Source organism: Phaethon aethereus (genome assembly GCF_964289735.1).
Source record: "Phaethon aethereus genome assembly, chromosome: 5".
Taxonomy (NCBI): Eukaryota; Metazoa; Chordata; class Aves; order Phaethontiformes; family Phaethontidae; genus Phaethon; species Phaethon aethereus.
This window is the reverse complement of record NC_138579.1, coordinates 67,975,735-67,993,091: the sequence shown is the minus strand read 5'-3', so window position 1 is coordinate 67,993,091 and position 17,357 is coordinate 67,975,735. Positions and strand designations below refer to the sequence as shown.

Here is a 17,357-nt window from a genome sequence, read left to right as displayed (position 1 = left end):
TGATATTGATCCCACCCTACAAATTAATTTGGGAAATGATTTGTCTCTGTTGTAGTAAATCTGTGCTCCTCAGTACAAAAAGAACAATATTCTAAGGTGGTTGAGTCGCTAACCTGCGGTTTCAGGTGCCACGTTCTTTCTCCAGTAATAATATAACCTGTTCATTAACGTATTCTTGTGCCCAGGATTTTGCGAGGTGGCACCCAATAATCTTATCAACTGTGGAGAAAGATCCCTGGGTGAGAGACCCCAGAAGAATAATGAATTCGGCCTTAGAGCCAGAACTCGAACCCTGGAAGACTGAGTTTTGAGTTGATCCTTGTAGGCTTCAGTCGGCATTGCAGTAGGCTAGACTGATACGTAATGCTGTTGTTCTGGGGTGTTTTTGTGCAAGAAGTCCCAAAAGCAAGGTAGCACGCTTAAGAGGCATCAAAGCATTTTGAGAGGCTTGGATGAAGAGTGTCGTATGTACAAAATACGTAATTATTGTATCGCTTCTGACTCGTGCTTCCTGATGGTGTGCAAAGAGTATCAGTGGCTATGTTTTCTTTCAGGCTGGTAAAAATGCTTTTTTTTCCCCCCCCTTTTAGGTATTTGTTTGAATACATAGAAGAAGATGACAAGCGTGCATGGATGATTTTACGTAATTAACACCTGCTAGATTTGCAAAAGGCAATTATCACTGTGAAGTGTTTACATTGATTTATGGGAAGAAGGTGGCCCAAGAGAGGGATGCTGATAATATCAACACAGTGGATTAAATGCACATTTACACCTTTATTGACATATAAATTATCCGTGCCAGGAATGCACTGAAAAGGCTGCTGATGGAGCAATAATGTGGCACAAACTACTGGTTTTGGACTCAGCTCTGTCGTCCTTCTGTAAGGCAAGTAAATGGAAACCTTCATCTGAGCTAAAATAGGATATAGAGGCTCACAGAATGGCTGCTTGTTAAGATAATGAGCAGTGATGGCAAACAGGAATTTAGAAGGATCATGAAAAACGTGGACAAGGTTTGAAGGAATTTTCTTGCCTTTTTTAAATTATTTTTTAGATTTTTGTTGTTGTTCATACTATGGATTTTTAGGGAAAGCTTAAAGAGGCTGGAAGAGTCTTTTTAGCTGGGAAATGGAACCTGGCTCTGAATCCAGCCAACATCAGAAAAGAAAGCCTGTGACACATGGACTGGAAGATCAAAAAAGGGTAAGTGACAAAAGGCGCAAGCACTTTCTGCTTAAATTGCTGGATGAGATATGAGTGGCAGAAGAGCTCCTTACAACTCTTTTATCAATTGCAGTTGCTGCTTGCTACGCTTAGCCAGCTGTAGATATCTTCTCCTGATTATATGCTTTTTAAAAAAAAAGAAGTTTGTCTTTCTCTTCAGGCTTGTTGCAATGTATGGAGCAAAGAGCTGAGGGAAGCAAAACTGTAATACGAGTGAAATAAGGGAAGAATCCCCAGACTTCTGGGTAGTTGTTGATGAAGAAACTTAATGTGTGCATGAGGTATACTGATTCTTACTGAGTCCAATCAGGTTATTGTTATATTGCAACTTCAAATATTTTGTTGATATCATTAGGTTAAAAAATTGCTTTCTTGGGATTTGGTGATTAAATTTGCTGAACATGTTGTACACTTGTCAGTGTCCTCATTGTCCTGATGGTAGCATTCACATTTTACTGTAGTTTTCAGATGTGACTTTGACTTAAAAGAAAACAAAATGCACAGTGGAACATGCTGAACGTTGGCTGGATGACCTTATTTTGCACAAGTGCTTTGTGGAAGTTCTGTGTGTCAAGGTAGTATTGTATTATTTAGTACTAATGGATTGGTGTATTAAGTTGACCTAAATGAAATTGCCATCACAGACAAACTGTAGCTTGTGAACAATTGAGACTTTAAAGTTGTTTTCTTGGCACCAGTCAAGCTGTAAAACTTGACATGTTTTTACTGTATAAATCATTTATATCATTTTTCATGAAGATTTGATGGGTGATAGAAAACACTGTGTGTTTGGCTTTGTGTGGAGAGCTCCTTTTTTCCTGTAGCTTATACATGAGATTTTTATTTCAGTTGAAAAGTGAGTTGGAAAAAAAAATAACCGTCAGCTATTATTTTGCTGTTCAACAGCGCTGTCTAATTCTGGAGAGAGGGAGGTTTGTGTCACAATTTCATCAAGTCTGCTGAAGAATAAAAGTGGTTTCCCTGTCACCCCATTAGAAATCTAAGCAGCCTGGAAAACTTTCAGCAAATGGATAAAATGCAGCTGTTTCCTTAGAGAGAAATGACATTTAGGGAACGTTTATTTGGGGAACCAAATAGAAGTCCTAAATGTATTTTAATTGCACCAAGCATGATCTATTAACTGATAAGCTGCCAAGGTCTTCCTTCTTTTTTTAAAGGAAGCGTTTTGGGCTGAAGTAAATCAATAAGGGTTGAAATAGAATCCTTCCATTGACTTAATTTCTGGAGGCTGCTAGTACACTTCTTTCTCCTTAAGTATACAACATTATACTGCATGTAGGGTATGATGGGAAAAACATTTGGGACCTGTGACACCAAAGTAGACTGTAATTGTTCTGATACACCAAAATTAATATGCAATTATGTCTGTCTCTCCTTGGTGATCGGTATAGAAGCCTACATCTCCCATCTGTTCCTGGCTCTGGGTATTTGGTGCACATGTAATATGGGGCCTCTGAAGGTATAATATAACCCCAAGTGAGGCTCGGTGGCAGCTGGGATAACATCAATTGGTCATGCTTTGCTGACATTCATTTTAACTTGAACTCTAGCCATCATGGAGATTATTAAATTTATAATGATATATGTAAGATCCATTTTAATGACTCTGCATGCTTGGGTGATCTCTCTCACTTCTGTTTGCAAAACAAGTCTTAATAGAGTATTACATTTCATTTCCTATAGAATTTTCCAGGGAAAGGTTCCTGACGAGGGCTTTGCTTAGACTTATGTTTACTGTGGAAAATCAGTGTGGAATAAAAACGTTGATGCAATTCAGTTGTTAGTGTGGAGTTCAATAGCGATATGAACTTTGGTATTCTTACACTTAAAATTCTGAGATTTCTGGTTGGGAAAAGTGTGTGTGTGAACAAGGGCTGTTAAAATGAATCATCAGTAGACACTTTTGTTATTGGAAATGAGCCTTGTGCTGGAAGAAATAAGACCGAGTTCATTGTAAATCGTGCAAGTACATTCTCCTTTTTATGACAATATATTTTATGGACTTGGTCAACTGTTTAGTGTTTTTGAAGCAGCAAGAAATTGGTGTGTTTATATATAGACACTAATCAATGATGCGTCTGGCATGCCTTTCCCAAGTAAAATACAGAAAGCTAAGTTTGCATTTGTGGTATAGAAATAAAGCTTCATGTGCTTTTTTTTTTTGTTTTGGTAAGTGTATTTCTAGGTATCTACTTTGTAGCTATATTGATTAAAGCAAGGCAAGATTTAGTATTTGTGCTTCTTTTCTAGAGGTATGGGGTTTTGCTTTTTGTGTGTTGGCTGATCTTCAAGAAATAGAAATTGGTCTGTGTCTGACACTGCTGAAATCAGTAGGAGCAGGTTCTTTTCACTCATCACTGCATTAGCTTTCCAGGCTGAATTTCAGAGGACTCTAGTTTTAACGTTCGGGATAGCATCGATCTATCTACATAACTTACTGGCTTTAGTGGGAATTACATAGCCAAACTCCATGTGACTTCTAATATACGAGTGAAAAATTTGATCAGGTTTAACAACCATGTAAGTGGACTAACTGAAGGTAGTAGGATTACCGACATTAATACTAATGTGAATAAAGTGAGCAGGCTTTATGCTGGTATATGACCTTGGCCGTGAAGTCTTTAAATACAGGAGTGATATAGGTGATACACACAAATTCAACAAGTCTATAGTAAGTTACTGTTTTGATACCAAAAATGGGTGATCATTCATGACCGGTAAATTCAGGTGTTTTTTTATTCAAGAGGAGACTTCAGGAAATTGCTGTAAAGCAGGTAAATACTGCTGCTAAAATAATGTAGGTGGGTATAGTTCAATCATCCTCTCATGAAAAAAATTTAGTACTGCCCTGTGTTCTGATTAAATGCATTTTCTGATGATGATGAGTGAAATGGCTATTTCTCAATTATTTCCATCCTTCATTCCTGCTCTTCCTGACTTCTCATGCAGATTAGTAGCTCTGAGCGAGTGGGATATGGTAAAGAAACGTGTATGTGTAATGGCGACAGAAGTGTCTTCTGTTATGCCTGAATGAACGCTCTTTGATTGAAGGATGGGTAAAATAGAACTGTGAAATTAATTTAGACTTTGGAAGGATCTCTGGAAATGTGCATTTTGTATCTTTATGTGCTCTGTTGTCTAGCTAAACTTTTGGCTCTAATAAAAGCTGAAAATGACAAGATCAGCAGAAATTGTATGTGCCTACCCGGCTTGTTAGGCTGGTAGGCTTTAGGAAGGACTGTCTTTGTTGTCAGTGGCACCGAAAGCAACATGCTAATATTGCACCTTATAGACGGTTGCTTGCTGTTGTGGGTTTTGGGGGGGTTTTGTGACTGCAGAAAAATTGTCACCCTGGACTTTGACGTTTCAGTTCAGTCTACCTAGAGATGCATAGTGGATCTGACACTGGACCTCATGAAGATGAACTGATGGTGGTCTTCTAATAGTGTGTTTTAGCGGTTTTTTCTTACTCTTTCTACTTGATTGAAAACTTACTAATCTCTTTTTGACTGAAGAATGTGCCAGTTGTGGTTTTATACTGTTAAAAGCAGATTAACACTTTTTCACGGGTTGTGTTCTCTCTTGACTTGTTTTTATTGAAATGGTTGTCGTGATACACGTGACCGAAGCCATAGGCTATAGGTTTCTCTTTGATTTGTGTTATGTTTTTCCTGGGTTATTACTGGTACACTTCAGACTTGCATGAGGATACTGTACTTCTACTTCTCTATCAAAGTCAGTTTAAAGAGCATTAGTGGTCTCGCATGTATTAACCTTCTCATATTGAGAACTTGTGTTTTTTAAAGTGGGGTGACGTTGGCTGAGTACCATATTTATTAGTAGATTTTTGTGCTGAGACATGAATGCATCTGATGGGTGCTGTGCTGTGTTGAGCTAGTGTGAAAGCACTCAGGTGAAACCACTTACTTGCAGCAAGGCTTACCTTATGAAGTTACAGCAAGCTGCTATGTGGTGTTGTGATAATATAACTAACTGGGCTTTTACGGAAAAAGAAATGCAATAAAAATCCACTGAGCAAGAGAACTGAGAAAATGTCATGATTTCTCCTTCATTTTGCTAATATTAAAAACCGTCTGTAAACATAACAAACTCTTAAGATTTTAGTTCCCAGCTACAGGGTTTATGTTTTCATTCTTGTAATTAAGACTGTTGATAAGTCTACTGTTCCTGGAAAGCGTGCCACTGAAAATGCTTGTATGGGAAAGTATTTACACAGCAGATAAGTACAGTTATAATTGGAAGTGGAACTGTACAAAATCAGGTAGAAATGATTTCTGTATGCTGAAACTGTGTCAAACGATATTGCAGAGTTTATTATTTCTAGTCCCAAGGGAGTGAGGGTTAACGCTGACGAGTCCTTTATTTAAGATGCCCCTAACGCGGCTCTTGCCTGCACAAGCTTCCCTGCTTGCGTATGTGTGTGTCAACACGGCGCGTCGTTTTAAACTGCCTTTTTTCCCCCCTTTTCTCTGATGGTAGATTGAGTACCTTGGTGTGATCTGCTCGGACAAATCCTACAGCAGGCTGTCGGCTTGTGCCGGGCTGCCTGTGGCACTGATCGATAGCCGCCGTTCCAGAGCGGGAGAGAAACCCAACGATACGATGCATCAGCTGGTTGCCTTGTGTGGAGGGAAGGAATCCAGCCCTTCCTCGAGCTGCTGCTGGCAACGGGCTTTAAACCCCAAGGCATTAGATAGGATTATCTTACCTTGGGTAGCTACAAGTATTAATGGTCATAAATCAGGTGGCATATTTTAAAATTCAGCCAGGCACCTTGATTCTGTGGGAAATCTGCAGTCAGCAGTGGGTTGTACGGAGGGGTAGTATTCTGCATTGAATGCTGTCCTCTCTAGTTGGCTCTGGGGTTCCTTGTCTGGGGCTGGTGAGTGTGGGCTCAAGAGTGAGAGCTCCGAGGCTGGACTCGGTGCTGCAGCTCCCTTGATGTATGAGTGAGCCTGTTACTCGGGTTTTGCACATCCTGCGGTATAAATGAGGAATTTCATAGCTAGGATCCTAACAGCTTCATCAATCTAATTTCAAAGGTAATGAAACCAAAAGGCTGAAGTAGTCAATACAGGGAAGTGCTGTGTTGTATAGTTATATATTCCTTATAGTATAAAGAACACTTCTTTTGAAATAAAGTGAATTTCTAATGTTACAAAGGCAAAGCCTGATGCATTTTTATATCAAACTGTACTAGGGAGAAATCCTTGTCTAATAAGAGACTTTCTTCTGTTACTGGTTGGATTGTGAAAAAATTTACCTCTGACTTGTCAGACTCCAAAGTGTTCTTAGAACTGTTTCTCCAGCTGTGAAATGCACCTCATCTATCCTTCCCTTCTTTTACAGCGATTTAGCAGAAATGGCAGTATTTCCCTCACTCTTTCTGCGATTGAGATGTAGCAAACCCGTGTTTCCTGTGCCGTAGGATGCATGTCCCCTGATGTGCAGCTTCAGAAGGCATCCTGCTCCTGCAGTCCTTGTACGTGTGAAAGGGTCCAATGTAAATTACTGAATTTCTTCAAGTGACTCAGTATTACAAAAATTAGTCCTATGTGTTTTTGTTTATTTAATAGGGCCGGTGTTTCTCATAGTTTGTTACATAAAATGTACGAGTAGGTAACCATTAGAGGTTGTGTTTTCAATTATTTTTATCAAGCCAGTGTAACTTTCAGATAATATCCACTAGATCTCATTAGCATGTAGTTTCTTGCACACCTCTTTAGAAGAATGTTTATTATGCAAATGGCTAGCCTCTGGCTTTGAAGTGATTGTCATATGGAATAATGTGTGGGCCATGATATTAAATTCTTCCAAACCTAAATAGCTGTGAAACTCATATTGGACAGTCAGATGTTGCCTCTCATGATGTCTGTGCCTGGAAGCAAATTTGATATCCCTGAGGTCAGCTATCTGTTTTCATGTTGCTGGGGAAGGGACTGGTAGGAAAGAGAATGGGAAGAAGGGGGAAGAAGTGTAAAGGAAATAGTTTCTGTGATAATAGTGACTTATTTGCTAATTTTAGGGCATATTGCAAAGCTAAGCTTACCTCGAGGGTCGTTCAGAAAGGGAGGCATTAGGGAGAGACGGACAGGCATTTGTCCGTATTTATTTCTAGGTGCTGAGTGTTCGGGTTTTTTCTGGTTGATTATAGTCTAGTGACAGATGTGGTATAGATTTATTTATGCTTGCATACTACAGCAGTTCATGACAACTTTAAGAAACACTAGTGACAACTTGCCGTAGCAGTAAAGCTGTATTATATTCTTCAACAAAGAAATTAGATTTCTGTGTTGAGGTGTAGATCCAGTACTACAGATAATTTAAAGCATATTTACTGGTGCAGTTTTTGGCCCTGTAATAGTAGGTTTCAGGGCAGATGAAGGAGCTTTTGGTGAGTGTGAGAAATGTGTGTGTTTCCTAGCTATGTATTTCTCTTTGAAAAGCATCATATGTCTGTGTATGCTTTCAAGTTCATAATTTATTTTCAAAGGATTGCTAAAAGGAATATTTAGAATGTAACAGAACCCAGTAGCAAAACAGATGTGTTACAGATGAAAGCTGATATTTCTTTCTTCTAAAATTGTTCAGGGTTACATCGATCTAATTCTAAATTAACTGGTAGGAGACTGCTGGACGAAGTTATCTTAGATTATTCTCCCAACCTGGAATCCCCTTGTGCAGTATCTTACTATTCTTCATGTTTTCTAGATCAGGTAGTAATTCCCCTTTTCTTGTCAGAGAAAAAGTGGAAGAGACGCTACATGTATGAGTTCCTTGCCTTTTCTTGCACTGAGCTTTTTGCCCCTCAGACAGTTCACTCTGCTTCTGCTCTCTTTCTGGCAATGCGAAGTAACCCAGAGGTTGGATATGACAGGGAACCATAGTCTGAGGTGGAAATGGCATGTGTATACCGTCGGAGGGGAGGTGGAGCCGGTGTAGATAGCCAGACCTTTCTCCCATTCTTCAGAGGCTTACTGCAGCTTCTGATGGGAACCAGACCTGTCTTTGGAAGTCTGAGAGGCTCCTGGAACATTCCTGTGGCGGTAAAAATCAGCGAGACAATGGTCTTTGGTGTTTTGACTTGTTCATCCTTTAGCAAGGTATGAGCTAGCTTACAAATTAGCTTGTCCCTGCAGCATTAGGAAAGATAGCACAGTATTGAAGACTATGATTCCCTTTCTTGCTAACAGAATACGATGCGTGGATGTCTCTTGAGGCTATTGCACATTGATGGTAATAAATATGTACTCAGACTTGTGTAGCTATTTTTAAAGTGTTCTGCACCACAAGAGAGTTGTATTCAAGGGAGCTGAGGGCCAGGGGAGTAGCTTCTGAGATCTGATAATAGAGTAAGTTGAGAAATCAATAGAGACAAGGTAAGCTTGTTGTGAAAACAAACTCATTTATAGGTGGAAAACTAGAATTCCACACGCTGCAAGCATTCAGTTTGCAGTTTATTTTCTGAAGTCTTTCACTTCGTTGTGATGACAGCAGTGACTATCAGATCTTCAGTAACTCTGAGGATTTGCTTTGGATAAACAATATGCATCTGATGCAACTACTCCAAAAATGCAACAAGGCAGACAGAGTTGCCTATATTGAGTGTCTGCCTTTGATTTTTTTTTTTCCAATTTAAATGCCACATTTTCTTGATTGAATTTTTTTTTCTGTATCATGTCTAACAAGGTAATGAATTTTTTAAAATGTGTTCATTTTAGCACTGTGATAATCAAAATAGCTAAGCAAATCCTGTGAACACAGTAGAAATAAGAGGGGATAGAAATTAGATCACAGAATTGGTAGACTTTGGATAAGGAAAGTTGGATTGTAGTTAGTTTTTTCTGTGAAATGGGCAGGAACTGGGCTTCAGTTCCATTTTTGTTCTGTTGGTTCACCATATGAATGTTAAAACAAACAAAAACTAGACGGCGGTAGTTCAGTTATGGAAAGAACAGTGTCGTTATTCGCCTTGATCAAACTAAATATAAAATATTGGAAATGAGTGAAAGTTGCATCAGCTCTGTTAGTTGCATAAAATAGTGCTTTAATGTTTAGGCTGATAGCTCACATCCTAGTGAATGAGAACCATCACCCAACACCAGAAGAGGTCTTTCTTTCAAACATGTAATTTTTGCAGGTTTTAAGTACTTACTGCACTTCATTGCTGCGAAACTCATGTTAATCTTGTGTGCTGGTTTCTTGTTTGGTATTTTTTTTTTTTTTTTTTAAATTTGCCTTCCAAGCCTGCATCATTTCACTTAATAGGTTGACTTCTGGAGCTCAAGCTCGGCAATAGGAGAAGCCTGTCTTCAGACTCCTTTTTTCTTCAAGATGCTTGACTAAATAAAAAGATTAGTTATAGTAAGTATGTGTTAGGACTGGATTAAAATCTTCATAAACATTTATTAGGTGGGAAAAATAAATACATGGATGCATCCTTTTTACACTCTAATGATATGACATAATAGACCAGCTGGCAGAGGGTGAAAGTTGAGCATGGGGGAGATTTTTCACCTTGTATAAACTACATATGAACCTCAAGTGCAGTACAGCACACTGAATTGCGAAAATAGATGGAAGCATGTGCAGACAAAGGTCGTCCTACATAGGCAGATGCTTGTTTTCATAAGAGGCTGGAATTTAAAATTTTGATGGTGGGTAGTCTAACGTCATTCATTGCATTTACAGTAGCTGAATCTGAAGTGAAGTTGTTTTAATGCTTTGACAGAATCAAAATGAGCCAGAATATACATACTGCGTAATGATAATGTCATAACTGTGGCTCATGTAATTTGGGAGGCAATACTGTTGATAGATAAGGTGTCAAATAAAAATCTACGTAGTCCTCCTCGCTCTCCCAGCCCACAACTTGTTCTTGTGGCGGGAGTTCGGAAGGTGATGTGAAAGACTTCAGCCTCTTGGTCTCTCCTATCTATAACATGAGATAATACTCACTTCACAAAGCATTTCGGGACCTCTGAGTGATGGAGTTGAGTGACATTAGCAGAAAATTCATGTTTCTTACCATACATTGTAATCAATAACGGCATAAACACAATGTCTTGTCGATGATCTTCTGTACTTAATCTGTCTTGATCTGACTTGCAGGTAATATATTTTCAGCTTATAGCTATTAGAATTTTTTTCTGTGTGTATAAGCATATCTCTTTATAGAGTAGAACATTAGTTTGTGGTAATCAGAAATAACAAGAGGGAAGATGTAGCTTTTCAGGAGCAATATATAAAGTGCTGAGGTATAAACCAAAACCGAGCTCCCCTGCTCACTGCATGGTTATCGCAGGATCTGAATTGCAAGTGCTGCAGTCAGGTTGCAGTAGCTGACTCAACTTGTGTATGTTCCAATAGTAAAAGGCATCTCTGGAGCTTTACGAAAGAGTTCAAACAAAGAAAAAAATTCCTCTTGGAATAAGGTAATTTTTTTTTTTTGAGGGACATTCTTTTCAAGTGAATCTGGCTGGCAGCATGGACCCTGGTGGCTTTTTGTCAATGTGGCTCCAAGGTCCATGGCTGATGTGAGGATCAGGGAGCATGGGAAGGTGGTGGAGGATGGGAAGGTGGAGGAGAGCTGTGGCTTGTTCTTGCTTTTTCTCTTGCTCCTGCAAGTCCTTGCAGTGTTGGTGTGGGTTTTTTGGTTTTTTTTGGTGGTGTTGCTAAAAGTAAAATGTAAGTTGGAAATGGATAATTTTAATGAATGGTGAGAAATACTTGGTCTAGTCTTGCAGACCAGAACACAAAGCAAGCAATACAAAAGCAGGAATAATGAAAGCGTTCGTGTCGTGAGGAAATCAGCTTAAAAATTAAATATATGCTTGTCCTTATTTCTAAGAAAAACCGCAAAATATGCTCTATATAGCCTGTAAATGACTGTTACTCTTCCATAGGTGGCTTTTCATTTGTGTATTGAAATATAGACAATTCCTGTCTGCACAGAGTTTGGATGTGTTCTGAAAATGGCGACCGCGGGATAGATGCGTTGAGAGAACTGACACGCCGATCCGGAGGCGAGCCCGCTCTCTTGCTGCCCTGTGCTCCGGGGGAGCAAGGACAGCTGAACTGCTTTCTTGAGTCTGCATCGGTTGTACGAGTTGCCACAGATGATGGAACAGTAACTGCTCTCCCTCCCTCCTTCTCTCTTCCCTTGCATTTCTTCTGCCTTAAGGTGGTGGGTCATGACAAAGGACATTTGCTGTGCAGTAAAAGCTTGTGGCTGTGAAGTGCAGAAGGACTTCTTCATGATCAAGGCTTTGGTCCGAGGTGTTTTGAATCTCTTTGAAGAGGTGCATGTATAAACTAATTAAAAATGCTCATTAGCTTATCTTACTAGGTGCCTTCAAAGTAAACCTCTAATTAATTTCGTATATTCATGATTTAGGCTGGGGGAGTAAAGGTCTCTGAAGTTCACAAAAGCAGGATGCCAGTAGAAGTTACAATCGCAACGTCTATAGGAAGCCGTTTCACTGGGTGTACTTCAAATATCTAGAGCAGAAAAACATTATTTTTCTTTTTTTGCAGTGAATCTTCTCTGAGTGGGGGAATCTAAGCTAGGGAGTGGTTAGAGGAGGACAGTGTCTCTTCTTTCCCAGCCCTGGCAAGTGCTGTGTGCACCACAGTTAATGCTGGTAGATGTTTTACTTCGCTTACCTAGTAGTTTATCAGGCTTGCATCTGCCTCGGGGGTCCTGGGAAACCAGTCAAGATTCAGCAGCTTTCCCAAACAGAGGACGAGGGAAGTAGTCCCTTTGTTCTGGCCACGACGCACGCCGAATTCAGGAAGACAACCCCCCAGTCCCTGATGGACCTCGATATACACTATTGACAACCTCACGCTGCATGAAGTGCTCCAGAGCGGATTGTAACTGCTGCCCTTGCCGACCAGTTGGGACTGCGCCTTTTGAAGAGAGATAATACAAAGACTGTTAGTGTCGTCCTTGGAGGGTACAACAGGATGTAATTAGGTTTCCTTAAAGCTCGCATGTGTTTTTAGCCAACTTAAAGGATGCCTAGATATCACACCCAAATTCCTTTGGGAGTTTGGAATGACTGACTGTATTCTCAAAGAGAATGTATGCTGAAATTATTCTATTGCAAGTTGATTCCTATAATGAACTTTAGTGATATCTTTTGTTGCCAATTAAGTTTAGTAGTCTAGTGCTTTTTACACTATTACCGTTAATTTATATTCTTATCCATTCTTCCTAAACTAGAATGTGGATTCCAATTTTGGGATTTTTTTGGTGGTGTCTAAATAATGAAAACAGTCAATCTTTATATTTCTGTTTAATGACTGGATCGAGACTATTTGTTTTCATTTGTAATATAGTGTCTTCTCTTTTGCAGATAATGTCACAGATTACATAAACCAACATCGTGACTATTTAATAGGTTAGTTTCATCCTTGATGCTTGAGATGAAAACATGACTGTGCACTTCAGCAAATTGTTCCAAATCGAGTCTTAGACTGCAATATCGTAACTTAGTGTGTGCCGACAATCCAAGTACATTGTCAGTCATAAAGCATTGCCACATATGCTGTGTTAACAGAGAGCATGGTGCAGTTAAAGCCTTTTGAAATCAAGGCTTTCATGAGGCAGATCTATGCAGTATGTCAGATGTTTGAGTGTTGAACTTTGGGAGCCCAAAACTATTCATAACCATTGATGATAACTTAATATCCATGGATTTTTTTCTTTTTGGCCACTTGCCCAGATTCTATAATGATGAGTAGTTATCTTTGCAACCTTTCACATTGTTGACAGTGATTAATAATGTGTTGTGCACACTTCCGTTGCATCAAATACCAATTCTTTGGGTAATGGGAAAAGAATATCTAATTTTAGGGAGCTAATATAATTCACGTCACACATTATAATTTGAGTATTGCTTTTGGAAAAGCAAGGATATGAGTAGTAGTTTGCAGTATGATTTTTATGTAGTTCTGGGAGTAGAGGATTGGGTTGTTAGGTTCATTTCTATAAGTTTCCCCGTGTATAGTGACTGAAATAGGAGCATATGAGCAAAACATATTTTTAAAGGATTTCACTATGAGGAAGAAAATCTTCTTTTAAATCACTAGATGCTTCATATACCCTTTTTAATATTAAGTCATAAAGTGATAAAGATATCTCATTTTTAGAAGCATTTACTGACTGCAGCTCAAATTTTGTTTTTTGTAGACAAAACTGCTTGAAATTGCCAGTGTGTGTACTGATAAGCACCCACTACTACACACTTATATCTCGGGGAGTGTGTGAAAAGTGTAAAACTGATGATAGGAAATTAAAAGATGGGTAGTATTCTCATACTTGGGTACCCTTCATGTAACTACACTTCCTTCAGTTGCTATAATTTTTTTTATTGATGGCATTTAACCTGAAGCTTAAGTAGATTGTACCTCAGCGTATCTACTCAAGAGAAACTGAACTGTAAGCTTGCTCACCTATGCTGTTTTTCCACACTGGTTTTCTCCTGAAAGGAAGTTAACAGTAGCTTTTCTACTGCTTTGTGTAATTGTCTGTTAAATGTCTTCACCTTTCAGGATTCAAGGTTTTCTTTATGTTGCTACAGCTGCAGCATTTACTAATGTGGTGCCTGTAGTTGTTTCATGATTTAGATAGTATCTATGCGTATATATTAATTTCTATTCATGTGGCTATGGCCTGACATATTTAACTGGTATTCTTTCTGGTTTGTGTCATGGTTACTTCATTAACCGTGTTGAATTATGCTATAAATGTTTGCAGGAGCCCAGCCTTTGAGGTCATTCTCTGTGGGGAGTTTGCATTGAAATTGATGGGGGAGCTGAGGGTAGAAAAGCTGCTTGAGTGGGCATCATCTGCTCTTTCAGGCAGGCAAGCTTAAGTGGTAGAATATATGTTTTTAACTGCTAATGTACCGTTAAGGCAATCAAGGGGATGATTCCTTGGGTGATGTAAGTGGTTAGGCGGGATGGAGATATCTGTTCGCTCGGGAACAGTGGAGATTCTTATTCGGAAAAGCTGTGGATAAAAGCAGGGGCAGACAGAGAAAATGCAGGAATATTTCAGTAAAACTAGATCAAGTGGGATGGTGATGGGAGGGATGCAAGTTCAACGAGAGAGGATTGTGGCTGCGTAAAAGCCTTTCATTTGTTCCTTCCTCTCAAGTGTTTTGAGCCTGTTACGACTATTGCACTGAAGGTGACATAATCTAAAAGTTTGCTCTAGAGTTGCTGTAGGTTGGGATATATGCTGGCGTAGAGCTACAGGAACGGAGGAAATAATTTTTGAAACTTATTTTAAACAGAATTTACACCACAGTGAAAAACTTTGTATAAAGAATTGCAAATGACAAAGAAGAATGACATAAATTTCCTCTCTTTTCTCACTGCAGCCTTGGAAAGGAAAGGCTGTTGAGTAACAAATCTTGTGCCACATGGAGCGAAAACGCAGTTGGGACAAGTTAGTTTTGCAGACACACGATAACAGCAGAGAAACAATATGCTGGTCTCACTAAAAATGATGCAGATTGTTATCCACTCTTATACTGAGTATTTGGCTCGGACCTGTATTTCAGAAGTCACACACACAAGGAGAATGAAAAGCTGTATTAAGTTGTTGAACAGTCACCCTTAACAGCTTGTATCTTTGCATTTTGTTACATCCCACAACCTTCATCCTTACGTTTTCCTAAACAGATGGTAAGATCTCTGGGAAAGGGACTCCATTGTTTCTTTGTGGAAAGGTATGCAGCACACTTAAACCATAAATAAGAGGTGGTGGTTTTGCCTGACTCTTTCTGTCCGTGAAGATGCACTTGTATTTTTGTAAGAGTAATTGTCTCAGTTGCTTCCCTCTCCATTGAGGTAATGAAAATGGAGGAGCAAGAAGCTTGGCACAGAGCAGCTTTGTTGTGGCTTGCTGTAGTTCTGGCCATACTCTTTCTGATTTTTGGATGAAGTAGATTAGCTGTGTTTACACTGCGCTACTTCGGTGGTCCAAGCCTGAACAATGAAGAGCAGTAACTAGTGAAAGAAATGGGAAAAGCTGCAGAATTGTTGTTGTAGTTGGTTTTCAGTGGAGGGAAGGGGCTTGTAGTCTTCTTCACAATATAATTTGCGTTTTACTGGAGTCTGCCAGTGGTGATATTGAGGCCTGTGTTATTTCCTGGGGTGCTTGGAATTCATATGTCCCAGTTACACTCTTCCTGCTATGCCATGAGTTTCCCTGTGTGATCAATAGAAGAATTTTCTGCTTAACAAAAGTAAGGTCTTGTGATTATGCTAATACACTCTAAAGAAAAATGGATTTTTCTCATTTGAGACGTTCCATAAAGGGCTTTATTTTGCTCTTTGCTCCTTTTAAACTTGTACTTGAAGTATCCTGGCCATTTTAGATCCTCAAGTATGTGTAGATAATACTGAGGAAGGAGATGCACGGTGATTTGAGCAGATGCTTGCTGAAGACCAGCTAGTATGCAAATAGGAAAAATATTTTCCATAAACTAGGATTTTCCAGTCTTGCATTTCCGAAGATGTTCTTTCCCCAGCAGTCTCTCACTTGCAATTAAGAGTTTAGAGTCCAGCAGTGTAGCACAGAATAACATGAGAAGTCTTATGAATATCAGACACAAAACAGTAAATATTTCCATCAGAAATATTCAAATTTTCAGTAACATGCTTAGCGATGAATATTGTTGTGCAGGTGAACAAGTGTGAAAGTGATCTGGAAACCAGAATTGGCCTATTGTGCTGTGCTGGCAGATTGCACGATGGTCACGTCGCTTTGAATGCGATCCTAGGCTTGCTATTCTTAGCCTTTTCAAGTCAATAGCTTAGTCTGAAGTATTCATACTCAGTTGAAAAGATTCCCTATCAGATAGAGAATTGCTAATTTGTGATATTGATTCTGACAGGTTTTTTTTAAGTATTTTCTTAGTGAATTCAAGGAGCGGGTATGAAAATAAGCACGGTATCTATTGCCAATTTGAGCATTCAAATGGTTGCACTAGAGGCAGCTTTCCTAATAGCGAAGTTTGTGTGCATTATTGTTCATACTTCACCACTTAAAGGAATCCCTTTTACTACTACGAGTTTGTTTAAAATATACACTGGTGAGAGAGTAATGGAAATGCCAGTAGATGGGTAGGTAAAGAAGTGTTTTCTACTTGCTTAACCTGTATGGTTGGTAGCTGAAATACCTGTCTTAGTCAAGAACAACCTGTATGACTTGTCCTTGAACATGCATTTTGAAAGTCAGCCTGAAGGTTTAATCAATTAATGTATATTTTGATCATGTACTGTCGTCAGGTTCTCCATCAGATTCTGTGGCTGCTCTCTCCTGCTTTAACGTGCAGTCCTGGCACCTCTGTCTCGTGATGAGGTCTAGTGTAGGCACAGGGCCAGGGGTTGTGGGCTGCTAGGAAAAGGCCAGAAAAAGTGGTTTCTGGGCCATCTGTTATACTGCGTGATGCAAACATTGGATGTTTTGAGATTAGAATAAAACCTTTACCCCTGAAATCCTTTCTTAATTGTGTTTTGGTTTTATTGGATCCTCATTTTAGACCTTTGAGTAATGAGAAGGAATATTTGACTAAGCAGCATTGAAAATACTAGGATGATGTATATAAAGATACAGGACCCTGTCTGGAATCAGTTGATCTGTGGTGGTTGCTACTCAGGTTCACAGTGTAACCATTACTACAAGGTGTAAGACTATAAATAGTCTGAAATAAGGCTTTTTAAGGAACCTCTGAATTCCATCAATAGGTTGATACCTGTAATTCCATGGGTAGGTAATGGCAAGGAGTCAACCACATCAGACCTTAATTAGCTCTTCTTTCTATGCTTTCTATGTCTTTTTATTTAAGCCTAGTAGACGCTCTGTATGCGTCAGGGTCCTGTGTCCAAGAGGGCAGGCTTGTAAGTGCATTTAGCCTGGTTTCATAATGAAAGTAAAATTTGTGTGTTTATGGACTGATGGACAGCATTCCCTTAATCTTTGCATCAAGTAATTTCAGCTAACTTTGAAAGTGTTCACAGTTAAGTTGTCTTCCAGATAGAAAGAAAATGCGCCGTGCCTATGCAAAAGG

General features: G+C 39.2%; 1 protein-coding gene across 1 annotated transcript in view; it reads left to right on the top strand.

Annotated features, from left to right (window-relative positions):
- Positions 1-1,131: 1,131 nt before the first annotated feature.
- The window catches only part of NAV2 (neuron navigator 2), a gene marked incomplete at its 5' end in the record, with an annotated part of 428,748 nt that continues 412,522 nt past the window's right edge, over positions 1,132-17,357 (top strand). The window contains one exon of the mRNA XM_082000504.1: positions 1,132-1,206. Coding sequence (XP_081856630.1) covers positions 1,132-1,206 — 75 coding nt within the window. The remainder of the gene's footprint in view (positions 1,207-17,357) is intronic.